The sequence below is a fragment of the Anser anser genome, assembly GCF_964211835.1.
Source record: "Anser anser genome assembly, chromosome: 5".
In the NCBI taxonomy this organism is placed as follows: Eukaryota; Metazoa; Chordata; class Aves; order Anseriformes; family Anatidae; genus Anser; species Anser anser.
In genome coordinates, this window is record NC_139725.1 from 33,307,677 (window position 1) to 33,328,945 (window position 21,269).

General features: G+C 44.1%; 1 protein-coding gene across 4 annotated transcripts in view; it reads left to right on the top strand.

Moving 5' to 3' along the window:
• Positions 1–20,882, top strand: part of RPAP1 (RNA polymerase II associated protein 1) — a 47,801-nt gene extending 26,919 nt beyond the window's left edge. For 3 of the 4 annotated variants that reach the window (XM_083839694.1, XM_083839692.1, XM_083839693.1), the window contains 11 exons: positions 484–641; positions 1,970–2,149; positions 3,576–3,777; positions 5,658–5,767; positions 7,045–7,240; positions 8,174–8,323; positions 8,797–8,939; positions 10,094–10,898; positions 17,085–17,261; positions 18,214–18,279; positions 19,063–20,882. In XM_083839694.1, the coding sequence (XP_083695820.1) occupies positions 484–641; positions 1,970–2,149; positions 3,576–3,777; positions 5,658–5,767; positions 7,045–7,240; positions 8,174–8,323; positions 8,797–8,939; positions 10,094–10,898; positions 17,085–17,261; positions 18,214–18,279; positions 19,063–19,218 (2,343 nt within the window). In that variant the 3' untranslated portion in view covers positions 19,219–20,882. The remainder of the gene's footprint in view (positions 1–483; positions 642–1,969; positions 2,150–3,575; positions 3,778–5,657; positions 5,768–7,044; positions 7,241–8,173; positions 8,324–8,796; positions 8,940–10,093; positions 10,899–17,084; positions 17,262–18,213; positions 18,280–19,062) is intronic. The other variant, XM_083839691.1, reaches the window with a different exon arrangement.
• The last annotated feature ends 387 nt before the right edge of the window (positions 20,883–21,269 follow it).

Genomic DNA, 21,269 nt, shown 5'->3' on the forward strand with positions numbered 1-21,269 from the left:
AGCATCTATTCACTATTTTTGTATACAGCGTCTTCATAAGATAAATCTCTGTGTAATCTTGACTAATAGAGTTCTGCTTATGACTAGTTAAAGAAGGATAATTATATATTTTAAAAGTCAATAGAGAGCTGCAGAGAGCATCTAAAACAGGAGTGTGTGTGGGCTAGACAAACCTCCTCCAGGAGTGATTTAAGTGTACTTGATCTGTGTAAGGAATGGATTAGGTAATACCTAGACATCCCTCCCAGGAATACTTCCATCTTAATAGCCATTAACCATTTGTTGACCCTTTGTAATATGCTCCCTAAGATTACAGATGCTAAAGACAGATTCAAACAGTGTGAGGGGAGCTTAGAATAGTCCGATGCACCAACAAAGCGACAGGTTTCACTGCAGCTTAATGAGTGTCATGATGTATGTGAGTGAAGCCTCTTATTCCTTTGTCATTTTTGTTCTTTTTCCTGTTTTTCTATTTGTTTTCAGCTTAACAAGTTTGAAATGAAGAGCCGATTAATTCGATTTATAGCTGAAGATCCCCAGGATCTGCTTCTGCCAAAGGAAGAAGCCATCAGGCTAAGCACTGAAGCCTTTCGGCTGTGGGCTGTGGCTGCTGGCTATGGTCAGGCCTGTGATCTCTACAGGTACAGTCCAAAGCTGGAGAAATGGGAACAGTGGGGTGGAGGGCACAATAGGAAATGGGCATCCTGTTCTAGAGAGAGTGAATTTGGGATCTCTAGGATCACTTGCTACTTCCTTCAGGGAGTCTTACCTCCCTTTCTTTGGTCTCCTGCAGTAAAACTCGGTTTCTAAAGGTATTCATGCTAAGTTCTTGTCTTTTTCTTTCTCTCTCTTATCTCCCACGTTTTAATCACTGGTACTCTGTTACTTCTTCTCCGTACTATGGCAGGGGACCTGAACTTTTTAGGGCTACATCTTTTTTGCCCTGGAAGGCATGAATAATCTGTGTTTGCATAACATCAAGACATAATGAGCGCAGCACACCCAGGATTGAATCTGATGAGCTAAGGGCAATGTGAGCAGCAATCACCAGCATGCATACTAAGTGAAGCAGACTAATGCCAACAAACTGCACTCTGCATTGACTCTCAGTTCAGTATAAAATTAAAGTTCTTGTACTTGACCTTCAAGGTCTGCACTGAGATAAGTCTGACCTACCTCAAGCATTGAATCTTCTTCATGTAATTACACTGTCTTGAAACCACAGATAAGCCTGTGGAGTTGCCCTGAAGAGGAGAAAAGAGGAGGCCAGGAGTAAGTGTCAGAAGGGAGTTTCTGTCTTTGCAACAGCATTTTGAGTTCTCCAGCCCCATCATCTGTCTTGGTTAATAGAGAAAAAAACTGTATATAATTTTTAACATGGTAAATAATGCTGAGGAAAGAGAAGCAGCAGAAGATTCCTTAAATTTGCATGATTATAACCAAAGACACTTTGAGCATTTGAGAACTAGAGAAACAAGAATAAAATAAATGACATTTTTCAAGAGTTCCTCACAATGCTTGGAGGCAGGGTAGGTTCCATTCAGTCGAGTTGGGAATGACAGAAGTCTTTTTTTGTCATCTTTTTCCTATGTCTGTTTATTTTTATTATGTTGGTGGTGTTTGTTCTCATCATCTCATCTTAACAATCCTTATAAATGTGTGATGGGAGGGTGTGTAGAAGATAGAGCCAGGATCTTCCTACGGCATGCAGAGAAGGTTCAAGAAGCAATGGGCACAAATTGAAATACAAGAAATTTTACTTCACAGTAGAAAAAAGGTTTTCTTATACTTTTAAGGTGGTCAACGCTGGAACAGGTTGCTCAAAAAGACTGTGGATTCTGCATTCTTGAAGATACTCAAAACCCAGCTACGCATGTCCCTAGGCAAATTTGCTTGAGCAGGGAGTTGGAGTGCAGATGATCTGTAGAGATCCCTTCCAACATCATTTATTCTATGATTCTTACAATAGGGATCTCTACCCTGTGCTGGTGAGGATACTTCAGTCCCTGCCTGAGTTGCTCAGCTCTTGCCATGAGAAGAACCCAATGCGTGAGTTGTCTGTCCAGCGAGCTACGGCAGTGATTACTCTGCTGATGCACGTGACACAAACAGCAGGCTGCACAGTGGAGCTGCAGGCCAAGCTGAGCAGGTAGGCCCTCTGTCACCAGTGCTGTTTGTTTGAGCAGTTGGTGTCCCGCATTCCTTCTCTTTGGTTAGGAGACCTGGCTGTTCCCTTCTCTGTTTCTTTGTTTTGGGGTGGTGTACTGTTCCACGTGTGAATCCCTGCATGCTGGAGTGTGTTCCCTTTGACGTGAGGTCAGAAGGGATATCTAGACTGGTAGACAGCTGTATGCCTTCTAGCCTGATGAGAGGGAGGAGTAAAAATGTGCATTTAACAATGGGTTACAAGGGCAGCGTTAGCAAAATGCACTGCTGAATTGAGCTAGGAAACTCCTCTGACTTACCCTTGAGAAAAAGAAAAACCCCTCTGAGGTCTGGAGGAAAGAACCTCTCTGCAGAGACTAAGGGGGGTCAGGATTGAGAGAACTTGGCAGTGGATTTGGTTTTGGTATACGTCAAAGCAGTAGAAGTTGCTGAAGACATGAGTACATTTTCTAGTTGTCCTGGTTCCAGTTAGGACAGAGTTAAGTAGCTCATAGTAGCTGGTAGGGTGCTATGTTTTGGATTAGGATGAGAAGAGCGCTGATAACATGCTGATGTTTTAATTGTTGCAGAGCAGTGTTTACACCAGGCCAAGGACTTTTCGGCTTCTTGCTCTGTCCTGCCAGCGAGCAGGCTGGGGGTGCAGCAGGAGCTGGGAGGGGACAGACCCAGGACAGCTGACCCAAACTGGCCAAAGGGGTATTCCATACCATCTGACGTCATGCTAAACAATATATAGGGGTGGCTGGCCGGGGTGGGGGGGCCGGCTGCTCGGGGATAGGCTGGGCATCGGTCAGCAGGTGGTGAGCAATTGCATTGTGCATCACTTGTTTTCTTACACATTATTATTATTAATACTATTATCATTATCACTATTATTATTATTATTGTTATTATTATATTCCTGTCTTAATAAACTGTCTTTATCTCAACTCACCGGCTTCACTTTCCCGTTTCTCTCCCCCATCCCAGAGAGGGAGGGGGGAGGGTGAGCGAACGGCTGTGTGGTGTTTGGCTGCCAGCCGGGTTAAACCACAACACTAGTCCATGTCCAAAGTAAGAAACTCTGGACTATTTTAATCAAAGCTGAATACTGGAGTAACATGTCCAGTAAATCTAGAGCGTAACTTAAGGACAAAATAATACAGATGAAGAAACTTTCGCTATAATGAGTAGATTCTGCATTTGACCTTTCTGCCTAAAGCGGTTTGGATTGGTTTGGTCTGGGGAATGTGCAAATTTGTTTTTTCCCTAGTGATTGTCATTAGGCTTCTGTCTTCTGGGCTACACAGAACTGAAAATCTTGCTATGATGTTTTGATCAAGTAATTTATGATTTATGATCAAATGATGTTTTGGAGAGAATTGTTTTTTGAGAGATTTTCACTATCCTGTCATTCTGTTGTGTTTCAGCAATAGTTCAGAAGCTAGTGAACAGATTCCACCTCCTCCAGTAGCATGGAATCACGTGTCAGGCTTACAGCCTTTCATTGAGACCGGTCTGAAAAAAATCCTACAGGAGATATCCCAGACAGAAACTTGGCAAACTCTCCAGCCTCTGACCACAACTTATATGATCTACCTGGGAGTTTATTACAGGGCTTGCAGCCAACAGGTAAGGCCTGAAAAATATAGGGTGTCTTTTCATCTCACCAGCATCAGTTTGTATATTACCACTAAAAACCTAAAAAAAAGAAAGAAGGGCATTGAAGAACATTAAATGAGGACTAGATTTTGTTTACCACACCTCAAATCTAGAGTGGGTGGCATTTAGGGTCAAATGAATTTGCTGATCCTTCAGATTAGCAATGCAGAATATCACTGTCTTCATTTCTTCCTTTGGGCTTGGAGTCTCAATCAAGGTATGTGGTAATACTCTGTTTGGATTTACTGCTGAAAACCATAGCATGCAGCAAATATGACCTATTTGGTCATATTTGGCAGTCCTTTCTCTTTGTGGGCTAAATTAAGCTGAATGTTTTTGCATTTGTTGTGGTCTGAGAGCTTACATGTGGACAGTTACTGCAATAACCTGGTTGGAAGATTGAGTGCTGAGGATCATACCATATGAACTTTGGATAAGAGGCAATAAAGATAAATTTATTTGCTGCCCCACTGACATTCAAAGTCAAATTCTGTAACCCAGTCACTGTATGTGACATCTTCTAAACTGAGTTTTCTGAAGGTTATACATCAAAGGTTATACATCAGTGTGTTATTTTATACTTATCTTAAAGCTATCTTAAAGATTCATGTTCTGAAGATAAATGCAAGTGTCCTCTTTATTGCCCAACTAATGCGTACAAGTTTTGACCTGGGAGAGCTCTCTTCAAGGTGTGGGGATAATTTAATGCCCATAGTTATCCAGACATCTTGCAACTCCTCTGAAATTTGCACCAAACAATTGAGTTTGCTTGCCATGGCTGGGGTGGAAACTGCCAGTATCTTTCAAAGCTATCTTCAGTGCTCCAAAGGTCGTTCGCACCTTTCACCTGCTGTCATTAGGTCATGAGTGTTAGAGAACCAGGGTGACTATTTAAAGAGATTAGTATTCCTTTTTAACCTTTACAGATACACCAGAAGAGCGGCTGCCTAAATTATTTCTTAGGTCCTTGAACTATACCATAAGAATTTTTATTTCCATTAAAAAAAATGTAATCATCTACCTGTGTTTAGCTGGTCTGATTTAAAAAATCAAACATGCTACTAAAATTTATTTTTATTTTTAATGGGCTAGGGAAAAAAAATCAACCTGTATGGTAACTAGACTAGTGAATATTGGGACCTTAGAATATTTTTGTTAGACTATTAAGAACTGAGGTTAACATCTTCTTTAGAGTTTGCTGACTGATTTCTGGAGAGAGATTTTCCCTGAGGGAAAATCAGATTTTGTTATGGCAATAAGTATTTCTGTATCCTAAAGCAGCATACTAATGAAGGGAAAGTACAGTAAAAATTTGCCAGCATGTTCCTTCAACCTGGAATATTGCTTACTAGGGTCGGAAGAATTCGAATGGTTCACTAAAAGCCACAGATCCTCCCCTGTGCAGTGTTCATCCACAGCCATGTCTTGATGGGTAGGTCAAATGCACTTTATACAGTTGATTTTTTTTTTCAAGACCCTCATGATGCCACTCTGCTTTCTCGAGGTAGTTCTGATCACCTTTGTGTTTTCAAGTTAAATGGGAAGATCAGCACATAGATAGTATGGGGAGGGTGTTAGCCACTTAGGGCAAGTTTTCATTTAGGGAATCTTGCTGCCTTACTTCCAGCCAAATAAGAATTCTCTGTGATGCATTTAATACTTGAGTACTGAGGACACCTTGAGGTGCCAGCTCTCGGCTTCCACACCTTGAGCAGTGAGGCCAGCTCTAACCCATAGCAGTACCAGTACATAGATGATAACTTGTCTCAAAGAGCTAACTAACAACAGAGAGAGGAATTAAATCATCCTGTCTTTTTCTGCTTTCCCATGTTTCCCCATGTTTTGTGCAGCCATCGGTCAATCCAGTTGACTGCTTAGAGGAACTGGAACGTTTGACATCTGAGGTGCTGCAGCCTCTTCTCAGCCAGCCAGCCATACGCAGCATGTGGGATTTACTCAGGTAAAACCATTCCATTGCTAAGAAACAGTTGCCTGAAGCTAAGGGAGTCTCATTGCTGTACTGCGTAAGGGAGCCCATTGTACTGCATGGTCAGGAATGGACAAAGCTCAGTGGTTCAGGGACTGAGAATCCACTCACACCAAAGAAATTCTCTAATGTTGGCCTAGGATATATCAAAGAGCACAGTTCTGCTTCAAATGTTTCCACCCCTACCATTTATTTACCTTGTACCTAAGTGCCCCATGTGTGTGACACTGATAGCTGGGTGAATTAGAGTGCAGTAGGTCTGTGTCTACACCCTGCTCTGTCCTCCCTCTGCTCGTAGCAAAAGGCAGGATGGCTACAGAGGTTCTCTCGTTCTTCCTCGCCTACTGGTGCTGCTGCAGTGCCTGCATCTCTACCCTTCATGTAGCTGTGTTTTATATCAATTCCAAATCAATGTTAGTCACTCTCGGCTTTGATTCTTTTTTTGTTTCCCTGATTTAAAAACAAGAAGAAAATAACATCAGTTTGAGTCCCTCTTACATTAGTGGGGAAGTACATATACTGTTCATGTGCTCTTATGATGCTTCTTTTATAACATAATCTAAGCTCCTGCAGAGCTCCACAAGGGCCTTGAAAGCCCCCGCAAGAAAGTGAAAGGCCAGATGACAAACTGTCCTTTCAGACATTTGGATAACATGAGTTTTGTCTTGGGCTCCAGGAACTGTTGAGGACTGCAGAGATATTCTGTCTTTCTGCTGTAGAGGGAGCCTCGCTACCAGCCTGTGAATCAATCCCTTGAAGAGGGGGAACCTGAAAGGTTTAACTTCTAGCCAGGGAAATATCTAGTTGCTTCTAAGAATGTCTGATGTAAGGGGCACTTAAATTTTCGGTTCTAAGTGGCATTTGAATGGTCACCAGAGTGTCTGGCCCATGTTATTTCATGACTGAAAAATGAGATCTGAAGCTTCTATCACCAAAGATTCCAACACAAAGGGCAGCATTTTTGCAATGTCAGTTTTAGATACAAGCTGCCTTTTGGCTTTGCGTGACAGTTTATTTTTGAAATGTCCCAAATGTGTGGGCAGCCTTATTAGCCTGGCTTACGTATGCTTGTGGGGAAATGTGTATATATATTATTATTTTTTTAATCAAGGGTCCAATACTTTCAAATGTTTGACATCAGAGATGTATCAGTGCATCAATATTTCTGTACATCATGTACTATTCAACTGAAGATAAGAATTCATGACGTGCTTTTGATCTGATCTCTCTCTCATTCTTTGTTCACACAGGCCATGTTCTGCTTTGTGCAATCCTCTGTCCTGTTCCCTGGGACCTGAATCTGTGTTGAGCATCATATCTTTGAGTTGTACTGGAGGCAAACCTTCTCTGAACCTGGTTGGTTCCAAGTCCCCTTTCCCCTTCCTCACTGCCCTCCTGTTTCTCATCAATAGCATCACTCACATTCACAAAGGGCTGATCAGCAAGGTGAGAATAGACTTTTTTCACTATAAATTCTATGTGAATGGTAGTATACTTGGGAGGGAGGTTAGTGTTTGTGTATTCCCAGGCTTAAGAATGATGTTACTAAGATGATTAAAATAGAATTGTTGTATATTTTTAATTTAAAAATATCAAAGTACTATAGAGAGAAATACCCCCATTTTCAGAATGGGTGAAACAAGGATCTGAAAAATATCCTGTCTTTGAACTCAAATATCCAATTGACACTGGGAAGCTGGGATTATAAAGTGGGTGTCAAATGACAAGGAGGCTTAAAAGATGGATTTATAAAGAATATTTAGAAGGGTTAAGCAACTGTTGTTTGGCTAAACAAAATAATTGAGTGTCAGAGGAGGGAAAAGAGATGGTTGAAGGATTTATAACAAAGGAAAATGGGATAAAAATAAAAAAAAGAATGAAAGCTAGAGTGGTTGGAAAGGTTTCTTCCCACTTGTCGCCCCGAGTTGTTAGAATAAGAGTGAGTCATGGAAGAGTGCTAACTCTGAAGAGGAAATGGCAGCATCCTAGGGAGATGGAGTGCCTGGCATAAGCTTTCTCAAAGCTTTCCTCTGTGATCTTATGTTTAATTAGCTGATCAGTTACTAACAGCGGTATATTGCTAGATGAGAGAAAAACCTTTTAAGTGGCTGACCAGGTTTCTGTCTTACAAAGCAAAGTGGAAAATGTGGGCAATGACTATCAGTTACCTGAGGTCAGGGGTGGTCATGATGGATGCAGGTGAGCCCCAAGGCAGAAAGGTAGTTATCAGGCCATTTCTAAATGTCATTTTTGGAGTAGCCAACAGAAATTCTTATGGGAGAAAGCAGGGGGTGGTAGACTTTGGAGAAGACTGTTTTACTTTCCTCCATGCATGGACTGTGTTAGTAGTATTTGTCTCTGCTTCTGATTCCGTTATAGTACAGCTCTGTGCTGAGCTTTGGAGGCCTGAAGGATTATCTGCACCAAAGCTGGCAGACTGGACCTCCCTCTGTAACTCCCTCATCTGCGTGGATGCTGCGCCATGAATATCATCTGCAGTACTTCGTGTTAGCGTTGGCTAAGAGAATGGTATCCTTGCTGGTCCTTTCATTTCTTTCACCCCAGAAATTGACTTCACCTCGGTTTCTGTAACTCAGCATGTCAGACTGGCAACTGGCCGTCAGGGTTCTTCCATGTAGCTGGCTTAGGTCTGGTGACTCTTCTGCTGTCTTGACTGTTGTGCCCCATTAGCAAAGAGTATCTTCACTTTACAGTTGCTGATGTGGGGATTTAGATCCAAAATACTTGGGATGGCAAAATTATATTTTTTCCTGTCTTTGGGCTAGAGTGAGAAGAACTTTCAACAGCACACTTGAAAACTGTCTGCCTTTCTAGGGCAGTAAGAGGAAGCAGAACAATGTCCGTATGAATGCTGACAGTGCTCACGGTGCCTCAGTTTCTAATTTTCTAGTGAGATCTCTGCCTCAGCTGCCTCCATCCTTGTTGATTGCCCTGTTGACAAATGCTACAGTGTTTTTACCTTGTGTTTTGTTTCCGTCCAGGCGGGCACTTGTCCAGATTACAGGCAGCATGCCTCGCTCCATCACTGCGTCGCCCTGGCATTGCTAAGCCGTCTGTTACCAGGGAGCGAGCATCTGGCTTATGAGGTCCTGCTGGATCTTGCCTTTAATCCAGAGTTTCTTCCGTAAGCTTTGCATGTTTTTTCCTTCTTTCTGTAATGTGGGAAGACTTGGGAAAGATAAAAAAAAAAAAAAAAAAAAAAGCAGAGGTTGGCACTGGAATTTGGTTGTAAATTTTTGCCTTTAATAGGGCTTGTATTCAAATTGTAGATACTTATTGACATATTCTCAAGTGATGGAGCCTTCCAGTCAGACCAACAGCGTGGTTGCAGATTTCTTTCCAGTGTAGCCATGTTGAGAAATAAGACCACTTTCTTTTGATCTCCTCTGTGGCCAGAGTCCCATGATTCCTGGTAGAATTGATTTTCACTAAGGTCCAGCATCTACTGTGCTGAGCGTAGTGAGCATACGAAACACATTGCAACCTGACCTACTCTGAAAAGCTCACTAAGTCTTTCTCTAACCCTCACTATACAATTTCTTACATAAACTTTTGCTGATTTGACAATGATGATGTACTTGTACTGGAAGAAATCCTGAGCATCTTGAATATGAAGCCTCCAATGTCTAGCCAAGATGGCAGCAGTTTTAGTTCATCCTAATCACTTTGAAACTTGCCATGGTGCTTCTGTGTAGGAGGTTGAACCAATATGCTGCAAAGAGATACCATACTTCTCTAGAAAAATTGCCTTTCAAAAGGAAAGCCTTTTTAAATTGTATTTTCTTGCAAGTATCTGCTATAGAGGCACTATTTCGCAAGAATTTCCACAAGTAATCAGAGATGATGGTCAATCTCTGATCTGAAATCATGGCAAATGGGTTTGACAGCACCCTTCTCTCCATTTCAATTTACCAGTCTGTATAGTTGCAACTGCAAGCAGCAAAGCTACTGTTGTGAGAATTGTCGTACTGATTCATCCTCCACAACAGAGCGCTGACATTGTGCAGAGGTTTTTCATGCAATACCTTCATGTTGCTAGCTCCAGATGTAGTTCTGTGAATTTTCTGTAGATATCAAGGTAGCTGATGCTTTACAGGCACACAGTATTATTATAACTGAATGCTGCAGAAGGTTTTGCAACTGCTGTGTGTACTACTACTCTCCCTGATCCAGGGAGATCATAGAGATTAATTTTTGTGTTGCTTATTTTTTGGCGTTTGGTGTGTGTGGTGTTTTTTGTTTGTTTAATTTTAACTGATGTTTGTTTCTGTCTTACAGTGAAGGGAAAACTGGAGGGCCAGAAGCAGCTGACTTTTCTGATATCCTGCATCTGGGTACCAGTGCCAAACTGGCACAGCCTGGCTCTGCAGCAGCAGCATCTTCAAAGCCTACACGTGGTGCCCTGCTGAAAGAATCATACCAGAATCTGCCTGTCATCCGCTCCTGCTACCTCTCTCATTTTGTTCACTTGCAGCCTGCCCTTGTGCATTCCCAAGCATCCTACGAAGGACGGAATTACCTCATCCAGTCAATGCTGCTTCCTGAGGTCAAAGGGCCCATCCTGCCTTCAGACTGGCCTTTCTTTCCACTTATCAGCCTCTACAACAAAGTGACTAATGCAGAGACGCGGGGGGCTGTGCTGAACTCTCTCCCACTTGATCTAGTCAACACTGTGACCTGGAACCTTCAGTGGGTCTTGTTGCTGGAAACCTGGCGTGCTAAAACCCTTCAGAGCATCCCTACTGCTGCCAAACTTGCACGACTTATGTGTGTCTTCCTTACAGGTGGTGACCTCTTTCTAGAAGCACTGATCCACTGCTACACAGCTGCCCTTCTCTCTATCTACTGCCAGCCCAAGGCGCTAGACTCTCTAAACTTGGATGCTCCACTCCCTGGTTTGGCTTCCTTCCACGATCTCTATATAAGTTTGCTGGAACAGTTTGAAGGCGTCTCCTTTGGAGATCCACTCTTTGGAGTCTTTGTTCTTCTACCTCTGCAGAAGCGTTTCAGTGTTCATCTGCGTCTGTCTGTTTTTGGGGAGCACACAAGTATCCTGCGGGCACTGGGAGTGCCGCTCCAGCAGGTAATCCTGGCTTATGGTAGTTACCTGTCACTGCATGTTTCTGAGATACTGGGCTCTTGCGTGTTTCTTCAACCTTGATTTGGGCATCCTCCCGGCACTTCATCTCTTCCTCATCCCTCAGTGTCCAGTAGAATAGTAATGCTTTCTGTCCCATGCTCTGCTTTTTCTGATGGTTGAGAAGCTCCTCATTTATGGCCTGTATGTATGAAGGGCTACTCTGCGCCCAGTGTTCTTCTGACATAAATTACCTTTCCCTTAAGTATTTTCTTTGTCTGGTGAGAACCTTTTCCTGTGCAGTGCATGGACAAACTCTTGTTTTTTCCTCTCAGACCGTGTTTCCACAATTGGTTATACTGGAGTTGTGCTTCACTGGGTCCCTCAGTGAGAAAGTTTGATCTGTTAAGTGCAGGACTGCATTCCTTTTGAATGAGCAGAGCATAAGACATGGAATTTATCTCTCTTTAAGTTCTATGTCCCTTGCAAAATACCAGTTGACACCTGATTTTGCCTAAAGTTTGTTAATACAAAGACAACGTTTCAAAAAAAATATTCAAGCAACTGTGAACCAGCAGTTTACATGAGATCAATGCTTTGCATCATGTGGTTGCAATACTTTCATTCTGGATGTAGTAGCCTTGCAGCCAGTTTTTCTATATAATTATGGCCAGATGAGCCTTTTGTTTCTTAAGCCAAGTAAGCCAAGATATTCTGACTTGCTTCTCTTGATCTATTTGTTCTCAGTAGCTCTTCCCTTTCTCTGTTCTAGTTCCACAAATATAGAATCATAGAATATCCCAAGTTGGAAGGGACCTATAAAGATCATCAAGTCTAACTCCTGGCATCGCACAGGTCTGCCCAAAAGTTTAGACCATGTGACTAAGTGCACAATCCAATCTCTTCTTAAATTCAGACAGGCTTGGTGCAGTGACTACTTCACTGGGGAGCCTGTTCCAGTGTGCAACCACCCTTTCGGTGAAGAACCTCTTCCTGCTGTCTAGCCTAAACTTCCCGTGCCTCAGCTTGACACTGTTCCCACGGGTCCTGTCACTGGTGATAATGGAGAATAGGTCACCTGCCCCTCCACTCCCCCTCACGAGGAAGTTGTAGACTGCGATGAGGTCCCCCCTCAGCCTCCTCTTCTCCAGGCTGAACAGGCCAAGTGACCTCAGCTGCTCCTCATACATCTTCCCCTCTAGGCCCTTCACCATCTTCATCGCCCTCCTCTGGACACTCTCTAACAGTCTAATGTCCTTTTTGTACTGTGGTGCCCAGAACTGCACACAGTACTCGAAGTGAGGCCGCACCAGCGCAGAGTAGAGCGGGACAATCACTTCCCTTGACCAACTAGCAATGCTGTGCATGATGCATCCCAGGATATGTTTGGCCCTTCTGGCTGCCAAGGCATACTGCTGGCTCATATTCAACTTGTTGTCAACCACAACCCCCAGATCCCTCTCTGCGGGGCTGCTCCCCAGCGTCTCGTCGCCCAGTCTGTACGTATAGCCAGGGTTGCCCCATCCCAGGTGCAGGACCCGGCACTTGCCTTTGTTAAACTTCATGTGGTTGGTGATCGCCCAGATCTCTCTGCAAGGCCTTTCCACCCTCATTCGAGTCCACAACTCCTCCAAGTTTGGTGTCGTCGGCAAATTTGCTCAAAACACCTTCTAGTCCTACATCCATACATCCATATATACATCCTTATAAAAACATTGAAGAGGACTGGCCCTAAAATGGGGCTTTGAGGGACCCCACAAATGACCATCCGCCAGCCAGATACGGCCCCATTTACCACAACCCTTTGAGCCTGGCCCGTCAGCCAATTGCTCACCCATCGCATGATGTTTTTGTTTAGCTGTATGCTGGATATTTTGTCCAGTAGGATCCTATGGGAAACAGTGTCAAAAGCCTTGCTGAAGTCCAAAAAGATCACATCAGCTGGTTTCCCTTGATCGACTAGATGGGTGATCTTATCATAAAAGGAAATCAAATTTGTTAGGCAGGACCTACTCCTTGTGAACCCATGTTGGCTGGGGCCAGTGACTGCATTGTCCCCCAGGTGTGCTTCAATAAATTCAAGGATCATCTTCTCCATAATTTTACCAGGCACTGACGTGAGACTGACAGGCCTGTAATTGCTAGGGTCTTCTTTCTTGCCCTTCTTGAAAACTGGCACATTTGCCAGCTTCCAGTCCACTGGGACCTCTCCAGATTCCCAAGATCGTTGAAAAAATAATTGAGAGAGGTCCCACGATGACGTCAGCCAGCTCTTCAAGCACCTTGGGATGAATCCCATCTGGACCCATGGACTTGTATGGATCCAGGTGGAGCGGCAATTCCTGCACACGTTCAGGGTCGGTTGGGAGTTTGTCATTCCCACTGTTATGGTCCTCCAGCTCAGGGTACCCTGGGTCCTGAAGCCCAACATCAATGTTGAAGACAGAGGCGAAGAAGGTGTTAAACGTCTCTGCCTATGTCATTGTGAGGAGACCCTCCCCATCTAGTAGCGGACCTATGTTTTCTTTGGTTCTCCTTTTTCTGTTCACATATCTAAAAAAAACCTTTTTTATTGTCTCCCACAGACATGGCCAGCTTCAACTCTAGTTGGGCTTTGGCCACACGAATTTTCTCCCTACAAACACAAACAGCATCCCTGTATTCCTTCCCCGTCGCCTGACCCTCCTTCCAGCAGCCATACACTTTCTTGTTTCACCTAAGCTCCAGTAGAAGTTCCCTGGTCAGCCAGGCCGGCCTTCTGCCCCGCTTGTCTGACTTCCGATATTTTGGAATCACCTGATCTTGTGCTTTTAGGGGGCAGTGCTTAAAGATTGACCAGCACTGATGGATACCAATGCCTTCAAAAGCAGTTTCCCAGGGGACCTTGCTGACTAGTTCCCCGAGCAGCCTGAAGTCTGCCTTCCCCGTATCCAGGGCTGAAGTTTTGGTGACAGTTTTCCTTCTGTCACCATAAATTCTAAACTCAACCACTTCATGGTCACTATGACGGAGACGGCCGCCAATTGCCATGTCTCCCACAAGACCCTCTCTGTTCTCCAGCAACAGATCTAGGAGGGCACCTTTCCTAGTTGGCTCCCTTAGCACCTGCACCAAGAAGTTATCATCTAGGTGCTTTATGAACCTGCTGGACTTGCTCGTGTCAGCCGTGTGGTGATCCCAGTTGACATCTGGCAAGTTGAAATCCCCCATTAGGACAGGGGGAGTTGATCTCAAGGCATCTCTTAGTTCTGCAAAGAATAATTCATCGGCGTTGTTGTCCTGGCCAGGTGGTCTGTAATAGACTCCCACAACGACATCCCCTTTATTTGTTCGTCCCTTAATCCTTACCCAGAGGCTCTCAACTTTGCCATCGCCAACTTGAAGTTCCACACAGTCCAGCCCATGCTTCACATACATTGCCACCCCGCCACCTCGCCTACCCTGCCTGTCCCTCTTGAAGAGCTTGTAACCATCTATTGCAACACACCATCCACAGGACTCATCCCACCAGGTTTCGCTTATGCCGATGATGTCATAGCTGTGGGACTGGGCCAAGACTTCTAGCTCATCCGTTTTATTCCTTCCTCATAATGCGTGCGTTTGTGTAGAAGCACTTCAAATGTGCCTCCCTACACGCAGCACCTTGTGTAGCCGACCGAAGGGCCTCACTAGCACACGGTCCCTCTGATTCTAGCACACCATCCCTTAGCTCATCACCAGCGTGCCTGGTTTTATCCCCTTCCCCCTTTGACTCTAGTTTAAAGCCCTATCTATCAGCCCTGCCAACTCCTGAGCAAAAATCCTCACCCCTCTCAGAGAGGCGCATCCCATCTGGTGCCAGCAGGCCCGGTGTTGCGTAGACCTACCTGTGATCAAAAAACCTGAAATTCTGCTGGTTGCACCAGTCCCGAAGCCACGTGTTAATGTGATGAGTCTGCTTGTCAGTATCGATCCCCCCTATCGGAAGGACAGAGGCAAACACAACCTGTGCCCCTGATCTTTTAAGTAGTCGCCCCAAAGCCCTAAAGTCCCTTTTGATCACTCTCGGACTTCTCGTTGCTACCTCGTCATTACCAGCCTGAAAGACCAGTAGCGGGTAGTAGTCGGTGGGCTGTACCAGGCGCTTGACTTTCTTAGCGAAGTCTCTCACCTGAGCCCCAGGGAGGCAACAGACTTCCCTGTGGGTTGGGTCTGGTAGGCATATTGGGCCCTCTGTCCCTTTCAAAAGGGAGTCCCTCATGACAATAACCCTTCTGTCTTTTTTGACAGTTGATGTAGCAATGGGGGGGATAGGTTGCCTTGCCTTAGGCATCCTCTCCAACTGGGACGGGCTTTTGTCTACTTCATTGTTCTGATTGTCGTGTTCTAGACCCTCATAGCTGTTATATAAGGGTAGGTGGGAAGGTGAGGTGGGCAGGGACAGGGCTCGCCTACCACCCCAAACAGGAATCTGCCTCCATTCCCCCCCTTGGCCTAGGTCTACTCCTACTGCCTGGCAGGATGAGGGAATTTTTGTCTTCTGTGTAGCAGGAGACATTTGTGCTATGGCAGGCTCGTGAGTCTGTCTCAGAGAGGGTAGAGTACACCTCCACCAGTCAATTTCTCTCTCTGACTCCCTGATGCTCCTAAGCCTGCTTACCTCCTCCCAAAGCTCCGCTACCTGACTGAGCAGCTCTTCAACCTGCGCACACCTCCCACAGGCATACCCCTCGCTCCTGCTGTCGGATACCGACAGAAGACTCGGGCACACCCTGCAGCCCAAGACCTGGATGGCTGCGCGTTTCCCCGAGCCCTCCGTCTGAGTGGCCACATCGGTGACCGCAGCTGGAGAGGCCGCAAGAGATGCCATGGTTTTCTGCCTGGTTGATACCATGGCCAGGTTCCTCGCAGGCAGGTTACAAGTACCAAAGGGAAAGACCGCTGCAAAGGAGCGGCGAGGGGCCCGCCCTGGTCGCTCGCGCTCCCCAGGGGCTGCTTTTGAACGGCCGGCGAGGGGGCGCTGCTGGCTCCGCCTGCGCCTCGTCAGCCTCCCTCGTGAGGGCTGCCGGGTCCTGGCGGCTCCCTCGGCTGCTTCGAGTGGCCTCGATGCCGGAAAAAAAGCCCTGCCTGTCTCGGTCCCCTGACCCGTCTGCCCTGGAGCCGATCGCCTCGGCAAATATAAGTAGAGCTGAACACCCTATTCCAGATGAAATTCTTCATTCTACACATGCTTTATCTTGCCTTGATCCTGCAATGCCAAGTCACTCAATGCCATCAGAATTGTGACATACGTTATGATGGAGAAAGTTTCAAAGCAGGTTTCTATGCTTTGTTTTTCATGTGCTCAGATTTTTTTTTAACAATACTTTGGATAATGTTTTCATTGCTGTGTTGCTTGAAACAAAATGTGCATTGGAAAATCTGAGCAAAATCATTAGTGGGGAGGTGTTTTTTCCCTTTTTGTCTTAAGATAAGTTAAGCATACCCTAGTGGGCAGGGCAGTAAAAATTTTAGTAGTACTGTGTTTGTAGCCAAAGACTGAGCTTGGCATAGATGCCATGTTGTCACTGAAGACTTACGGAGTGTAGTCAATGATTATCTTCAATCTTGTGAAGAAGATGCTTCAAAATGAAATACATAACGCTGGTGCTAGAAGGCTTATAAAAATAGAGAAGAACAAAATTTGGATTTCTGGAGAACAGAGAAGCAAACAAAACCAAGTTGTTATTAAAAGCTTTTATGACCTATTTTTCAAAGCTAGATGGTGAAGTCAGAAAATGTGGGAAACTTCATTTAATAGCAACGATAACTCTGGCATAAATACCTGCTTTCCTTTTCTCACTAAATGCATAGGTCAGTGTAAGCCTCTCTGATGCATTAGCAGGAGATGCTGCTGAAAGCACTTTGTCTCCTCACTTTGAAACACCTCTTCTTACCTGTGCCCAAAAACAAGTATAGTCACTTGACCAGTAAAACACTTCTTCATAAAGATGAAGAGGTCTAGAGGACACTTTGACAAAGGCACATCACATTAGTCAGTGTGGGCAGCAACAGTTCTGCTCCAACTGGGAGCTGTGCCACTGAGGTGCGTTGTGTTACACGGGAGTGTGCACCAAAACAACCGGGGAAGGAGACACTAAAGTCCTGAATTTCCCCTCACTACTTAGATCCCGACGCAAAAAGTAATGTTGCTTTTGGGTGGTTTTCTTGCAGTTTCCTGTACCTCTTGAGCGATACACTTCCCCTCCTGAGGATAACCTGAACCTCCTGCGACTCTACTTCCGAACGCTGGTCACTGGCGCACTGCGCCACACCTGGTGCCCTGTTCTTTATGTGGTGGCTGTGGCTCACGTGAACAGCTTTATTTTCTCCCAAGACGGTACAACACAGGTAGGTAATGAATGGCAGAGCCTCAGGGCTGGAAGCGTTGGGTTTTGCACGTGCTCTTCCCAAGAGTCCATTGTGGCTTGTTGGTGAATCACTGACCGTGAGCTTGAAAAAAAAGATTGTAAACATATGTTGAGGACTGTGCAGCTATTTGAGGTCTGAAGGTTGGAATCCACATACGAGAGAGCAGATGGCAACCATTATTCATTATAAAATAAGAAACTTGTACTAGTGGCAGCAAATCCTATACAAACCTTTCAAGTCAGCAACTGTGGGTTACTGTACTGAAGGAAAGAATGAAGCACAAATGATGGAGCTGATCAGCTCCATAGCTTGTAATAAATTTAGCCTCTGTTGGGGCAATCTTAAGGTGTGGAATGCTCTTTCAGCTTTCTTGAATAACTAACTGCATGAGTTAATGAAGCACAAACCCTCCTGTGGCCTTGGGGCCTCCAGCACTGGTTCCCTCTCTGATCTATGATTTTACCTGATAGTTGAGATGTCAGAATCATAGAATGGTTTGGGTTGGAAGGGACCTTAAAGATTATCTAGTTCGAAACCCCCTGCCATAAACAGGGACACCTTCTACTCAACCAGATTGCTTAAAGCCCCATCCAACCTGTCCTTGAACACTTCAGGGATGGGGCTTCCTGCTTCAGTGCCTCACCATCCTCTGAGTAAAGAATTTGTTCCTAATATCTAATATATATCTACCCTCTTTCAGTTTAAAGCCATTACCCCATATTCTGTCAATACATGTCGGATGGCATCAGGTCAGGGGAGGGAGGAAAAGAAGGGGGACCCAAGTGATTGCCACCTCAAGGCCTTTCTGATGGAACAAGCTGCTCTTTGGACCATCATCATAATAAGCAGGGCATCCTTCTAGAGTGCTGCATTGCCTGTGGGCAAAGCTAGTGTTGTGCTGTATTAATTTAAGTATGTGTTTTGTTCTTAGGAGGCTGATGCTGCTCGGAAAAGCATGCTGCGAAAGACATGGCTCTTGGTGGATGAGGTACAATCCGTAAGGATCAGTATGTGCTACTGGGGCTTGAGTTTTTCAGGCATGGTACTCTTACAGACTTAAATTTGTGTTTGAAGTCTGAAATTTGCTTTTGTCTACATTGCTAACATGAGAATGAGAGATTAGCAGAAGGATTTTAACATGCAGTGGCTATCAGGAGTATTATCCAGTTCTTGTTGTAATTGAACTCAATGCACTGAGCCCACTGGAACACAGATGTATCTCCTGTACTGTATTTCTGAGCCTCTTGCTGGAGCAGTATTTTATCTGGATAGTGAGAGGTCCTAGAGGGGTGCTTGTAGCACAGCTGTGAACAGGCAGCCAGCAGGGACCTCCCTTAACTCTTAGTTGGATGCTTTCCCCACAAAAGAACAAAACAAATGTGAGGTGTCTGCTTTTCTGCTTTCCCTCCTGCCGTATCATAACAGATCTTGCCAAAGTCTATCATTTCTGTAACAGAGCTGAGTCATGTGGCCCTTTATGTTTAGTGTCTAGGGTAAACTCATAGTTTCCACTCAAAACCCCATTTTGGCATCTGGCAAGAGATCATTGAGGGGGGTTGTTGAGGAGACAGCAGAGTTTTTGTTCAGAAGTGGAAAATTCATGCAAATCAAGAAGAAACTTACCTTTTACAGCTCTTCTATTGAAGATGATGCAGTTAAATATGTTGGGCATGGTGGAGTTGTATTGTCTGGCAGCCTGCTATGTTGTGTTGGAGATAGGGAAGAATGATTAGATTCTAATTTATAAGACATGCTTAATGACTGCAATTTCTTTCTTCAGACCCTGAAAAAGCACCTTCTCTACTACAGACTGCTGAATGCCGAGAGCCCTTTGGGATTTGACCTTTATGAACAACTCCCTCCCATGCGACTGAAGTACCTGCAGACGGTGATACAGAAAGAAAATAAGGAGAATGCACCAGTGCTAGTCTCATAGCAAAACACTTGTGGAAGAGGGCTAAGTAGAAGAACAGAAATGCTCAGTTTATGCTTCACTGATGAAACTATGTACATTTTAGACAGTTACAGTGTCTTGCTTGGACACTGTCAGCATCTCTGCAAAGTGAAGCACTAGGAAGCACTAGTAGAATGCTCCCAGCCCTGCAGTGCAATACAAACCTCAAGATATGTCAATGTGTGTGTGGCCTCTCCGTTATGAATGCTGGGGCATTTTCCTGCATTCTCTTTCAGATTGTTCTACTTCTTCCTGGAGGAGGTAAGAATGTGTCTAAGAGGCACTGGAGTATTGAATAAACTGAAAGAACTGAAAAAGCCATTTTGTTCATTCAGGCTGGAGATTGTAAATTCTCATGACGATGTCTGTGTTCCCCAGATCTTTCCCTTCTTTTTTTTTTTTTATCCTGGGTTTTGAACGGTCCCTTTCCCCCACTGCCCCTGCAAATAGAATGACAGTGCAGCAGAGAAGAAGCTGATCCTGTGAACTTTTTTTTCCTTTCACATGCAGTTTTTCATATACAGGATAATATTCTGTGCAAATGACCAGTCACAGATATATGGAGCCGGATCTCTAAGAAACAATAGCTCCTAATGCAGTCGACATCTTACCTTGTCTGTCTTTTGGATAGTATCTAAACTGCTTCATTTTCTCCCTTATTTGTTTACATATATAACAAGATAAGAAGTAATTTATTTGCAGGGAGAATGCTTGTCAGAAACCACTCCCCCTTAGAGAAAAAAAACACGTATCTGCTTGTTTAACCAGAACATGTATTGATTGTCTTCTGAGAAGAAGGGAATGTAATTTAAATTTTTAAGTGGTGTCCTAAGTTTAGACCTCATTTTAAAAATCCCTTATTTGATTCCCACTTCTACATCCAAATTCTGTTTTGCAGCTGCCAACACGTGGGCTACAAATGTAGTGTCCTAAAGTGTTCATCACAAATGCCAGGTCAAGCCCAGAATTTACCCTAAGTGTAGTCTCACTGAAGTGGATGTTTCATTTGTATTCAATAGTTTTTGTAGAACTACAGTCAGTCTGGCAGACTTTTGTTTCAATAATTTTTATGAATAAAACTTGTTAAAGTTATTTCTTTTGCTTTGTTCTTATATACAAATACCTCTGGAAGGTGCAGGGTGATGCCTAGCCTAAAGACATAAGATTCTTTCTACCTGTCAGAAAGTTTTCTAAGTCTACCAGCACCCCCTAAGTTTCCAGAAGATACTGTTTCATCTTTTTTGTCCTCTTATTTCAGATAGGACATAGGTGGAACTGATGTGTCATTTTGATCTTTATTTTCCTGTTGCAGTTTTTGATCTGCAGCTGGGGGAAACTACAAAAGCACAAAGTGGTCAACAATCATTTTCCTTGTTGCTAATTATTTCAAAAGTACTTGATGTGAGTAAAAGTTTAATCAAAGGCATTCAAGTTTCTATTCTGTCCAGATGGTGAGAGTCCCAGCAGTTGTCTTTCAAGAGCAATGAATGCATGGTAAAAGTTAATAACTCTTAGCTGGCCATTTAAGAACTGCCTTCCTCAAGGACTTCATCTTTTGCTTTTCTGACCTACAAAAACCTCTTGTGTAATGCAAAGCTGAGTTTTTAAATGTATACAGGGTGTAAATAAACATTTTGATAACTAGTTTTTTGGAACAATGAGAATGCTCTTTTCTTTATTTAAATCTTTCTTGTCTTTGGATAGTTCTGTGTGGAGTTTTATCAATATATTGGGAATGCCACATGCTGTGAGGTATGGCGGGTCAGTAACACAGGGTGTCAAATGCTATGTATACATGGCAAAGATACAAGGTGAGTACTGTGAGACTTGTCATGTGCCACAGGTGGGAATGCAGTAAAAAAACTGTCCACAGATGGTATCTATAGGTGACGAGAGAGGAGGTGAATTTCATTTACTTTGTGAAATCTGGGAAGGAAAGGATCAGGCTTTTGTCTCTTTCTGAGAAGCCCCCCTTTTTCCCAGAGGCTTCTTAGGCAATTAATATATGCCCAGAATATACTTCCATCTTCTGG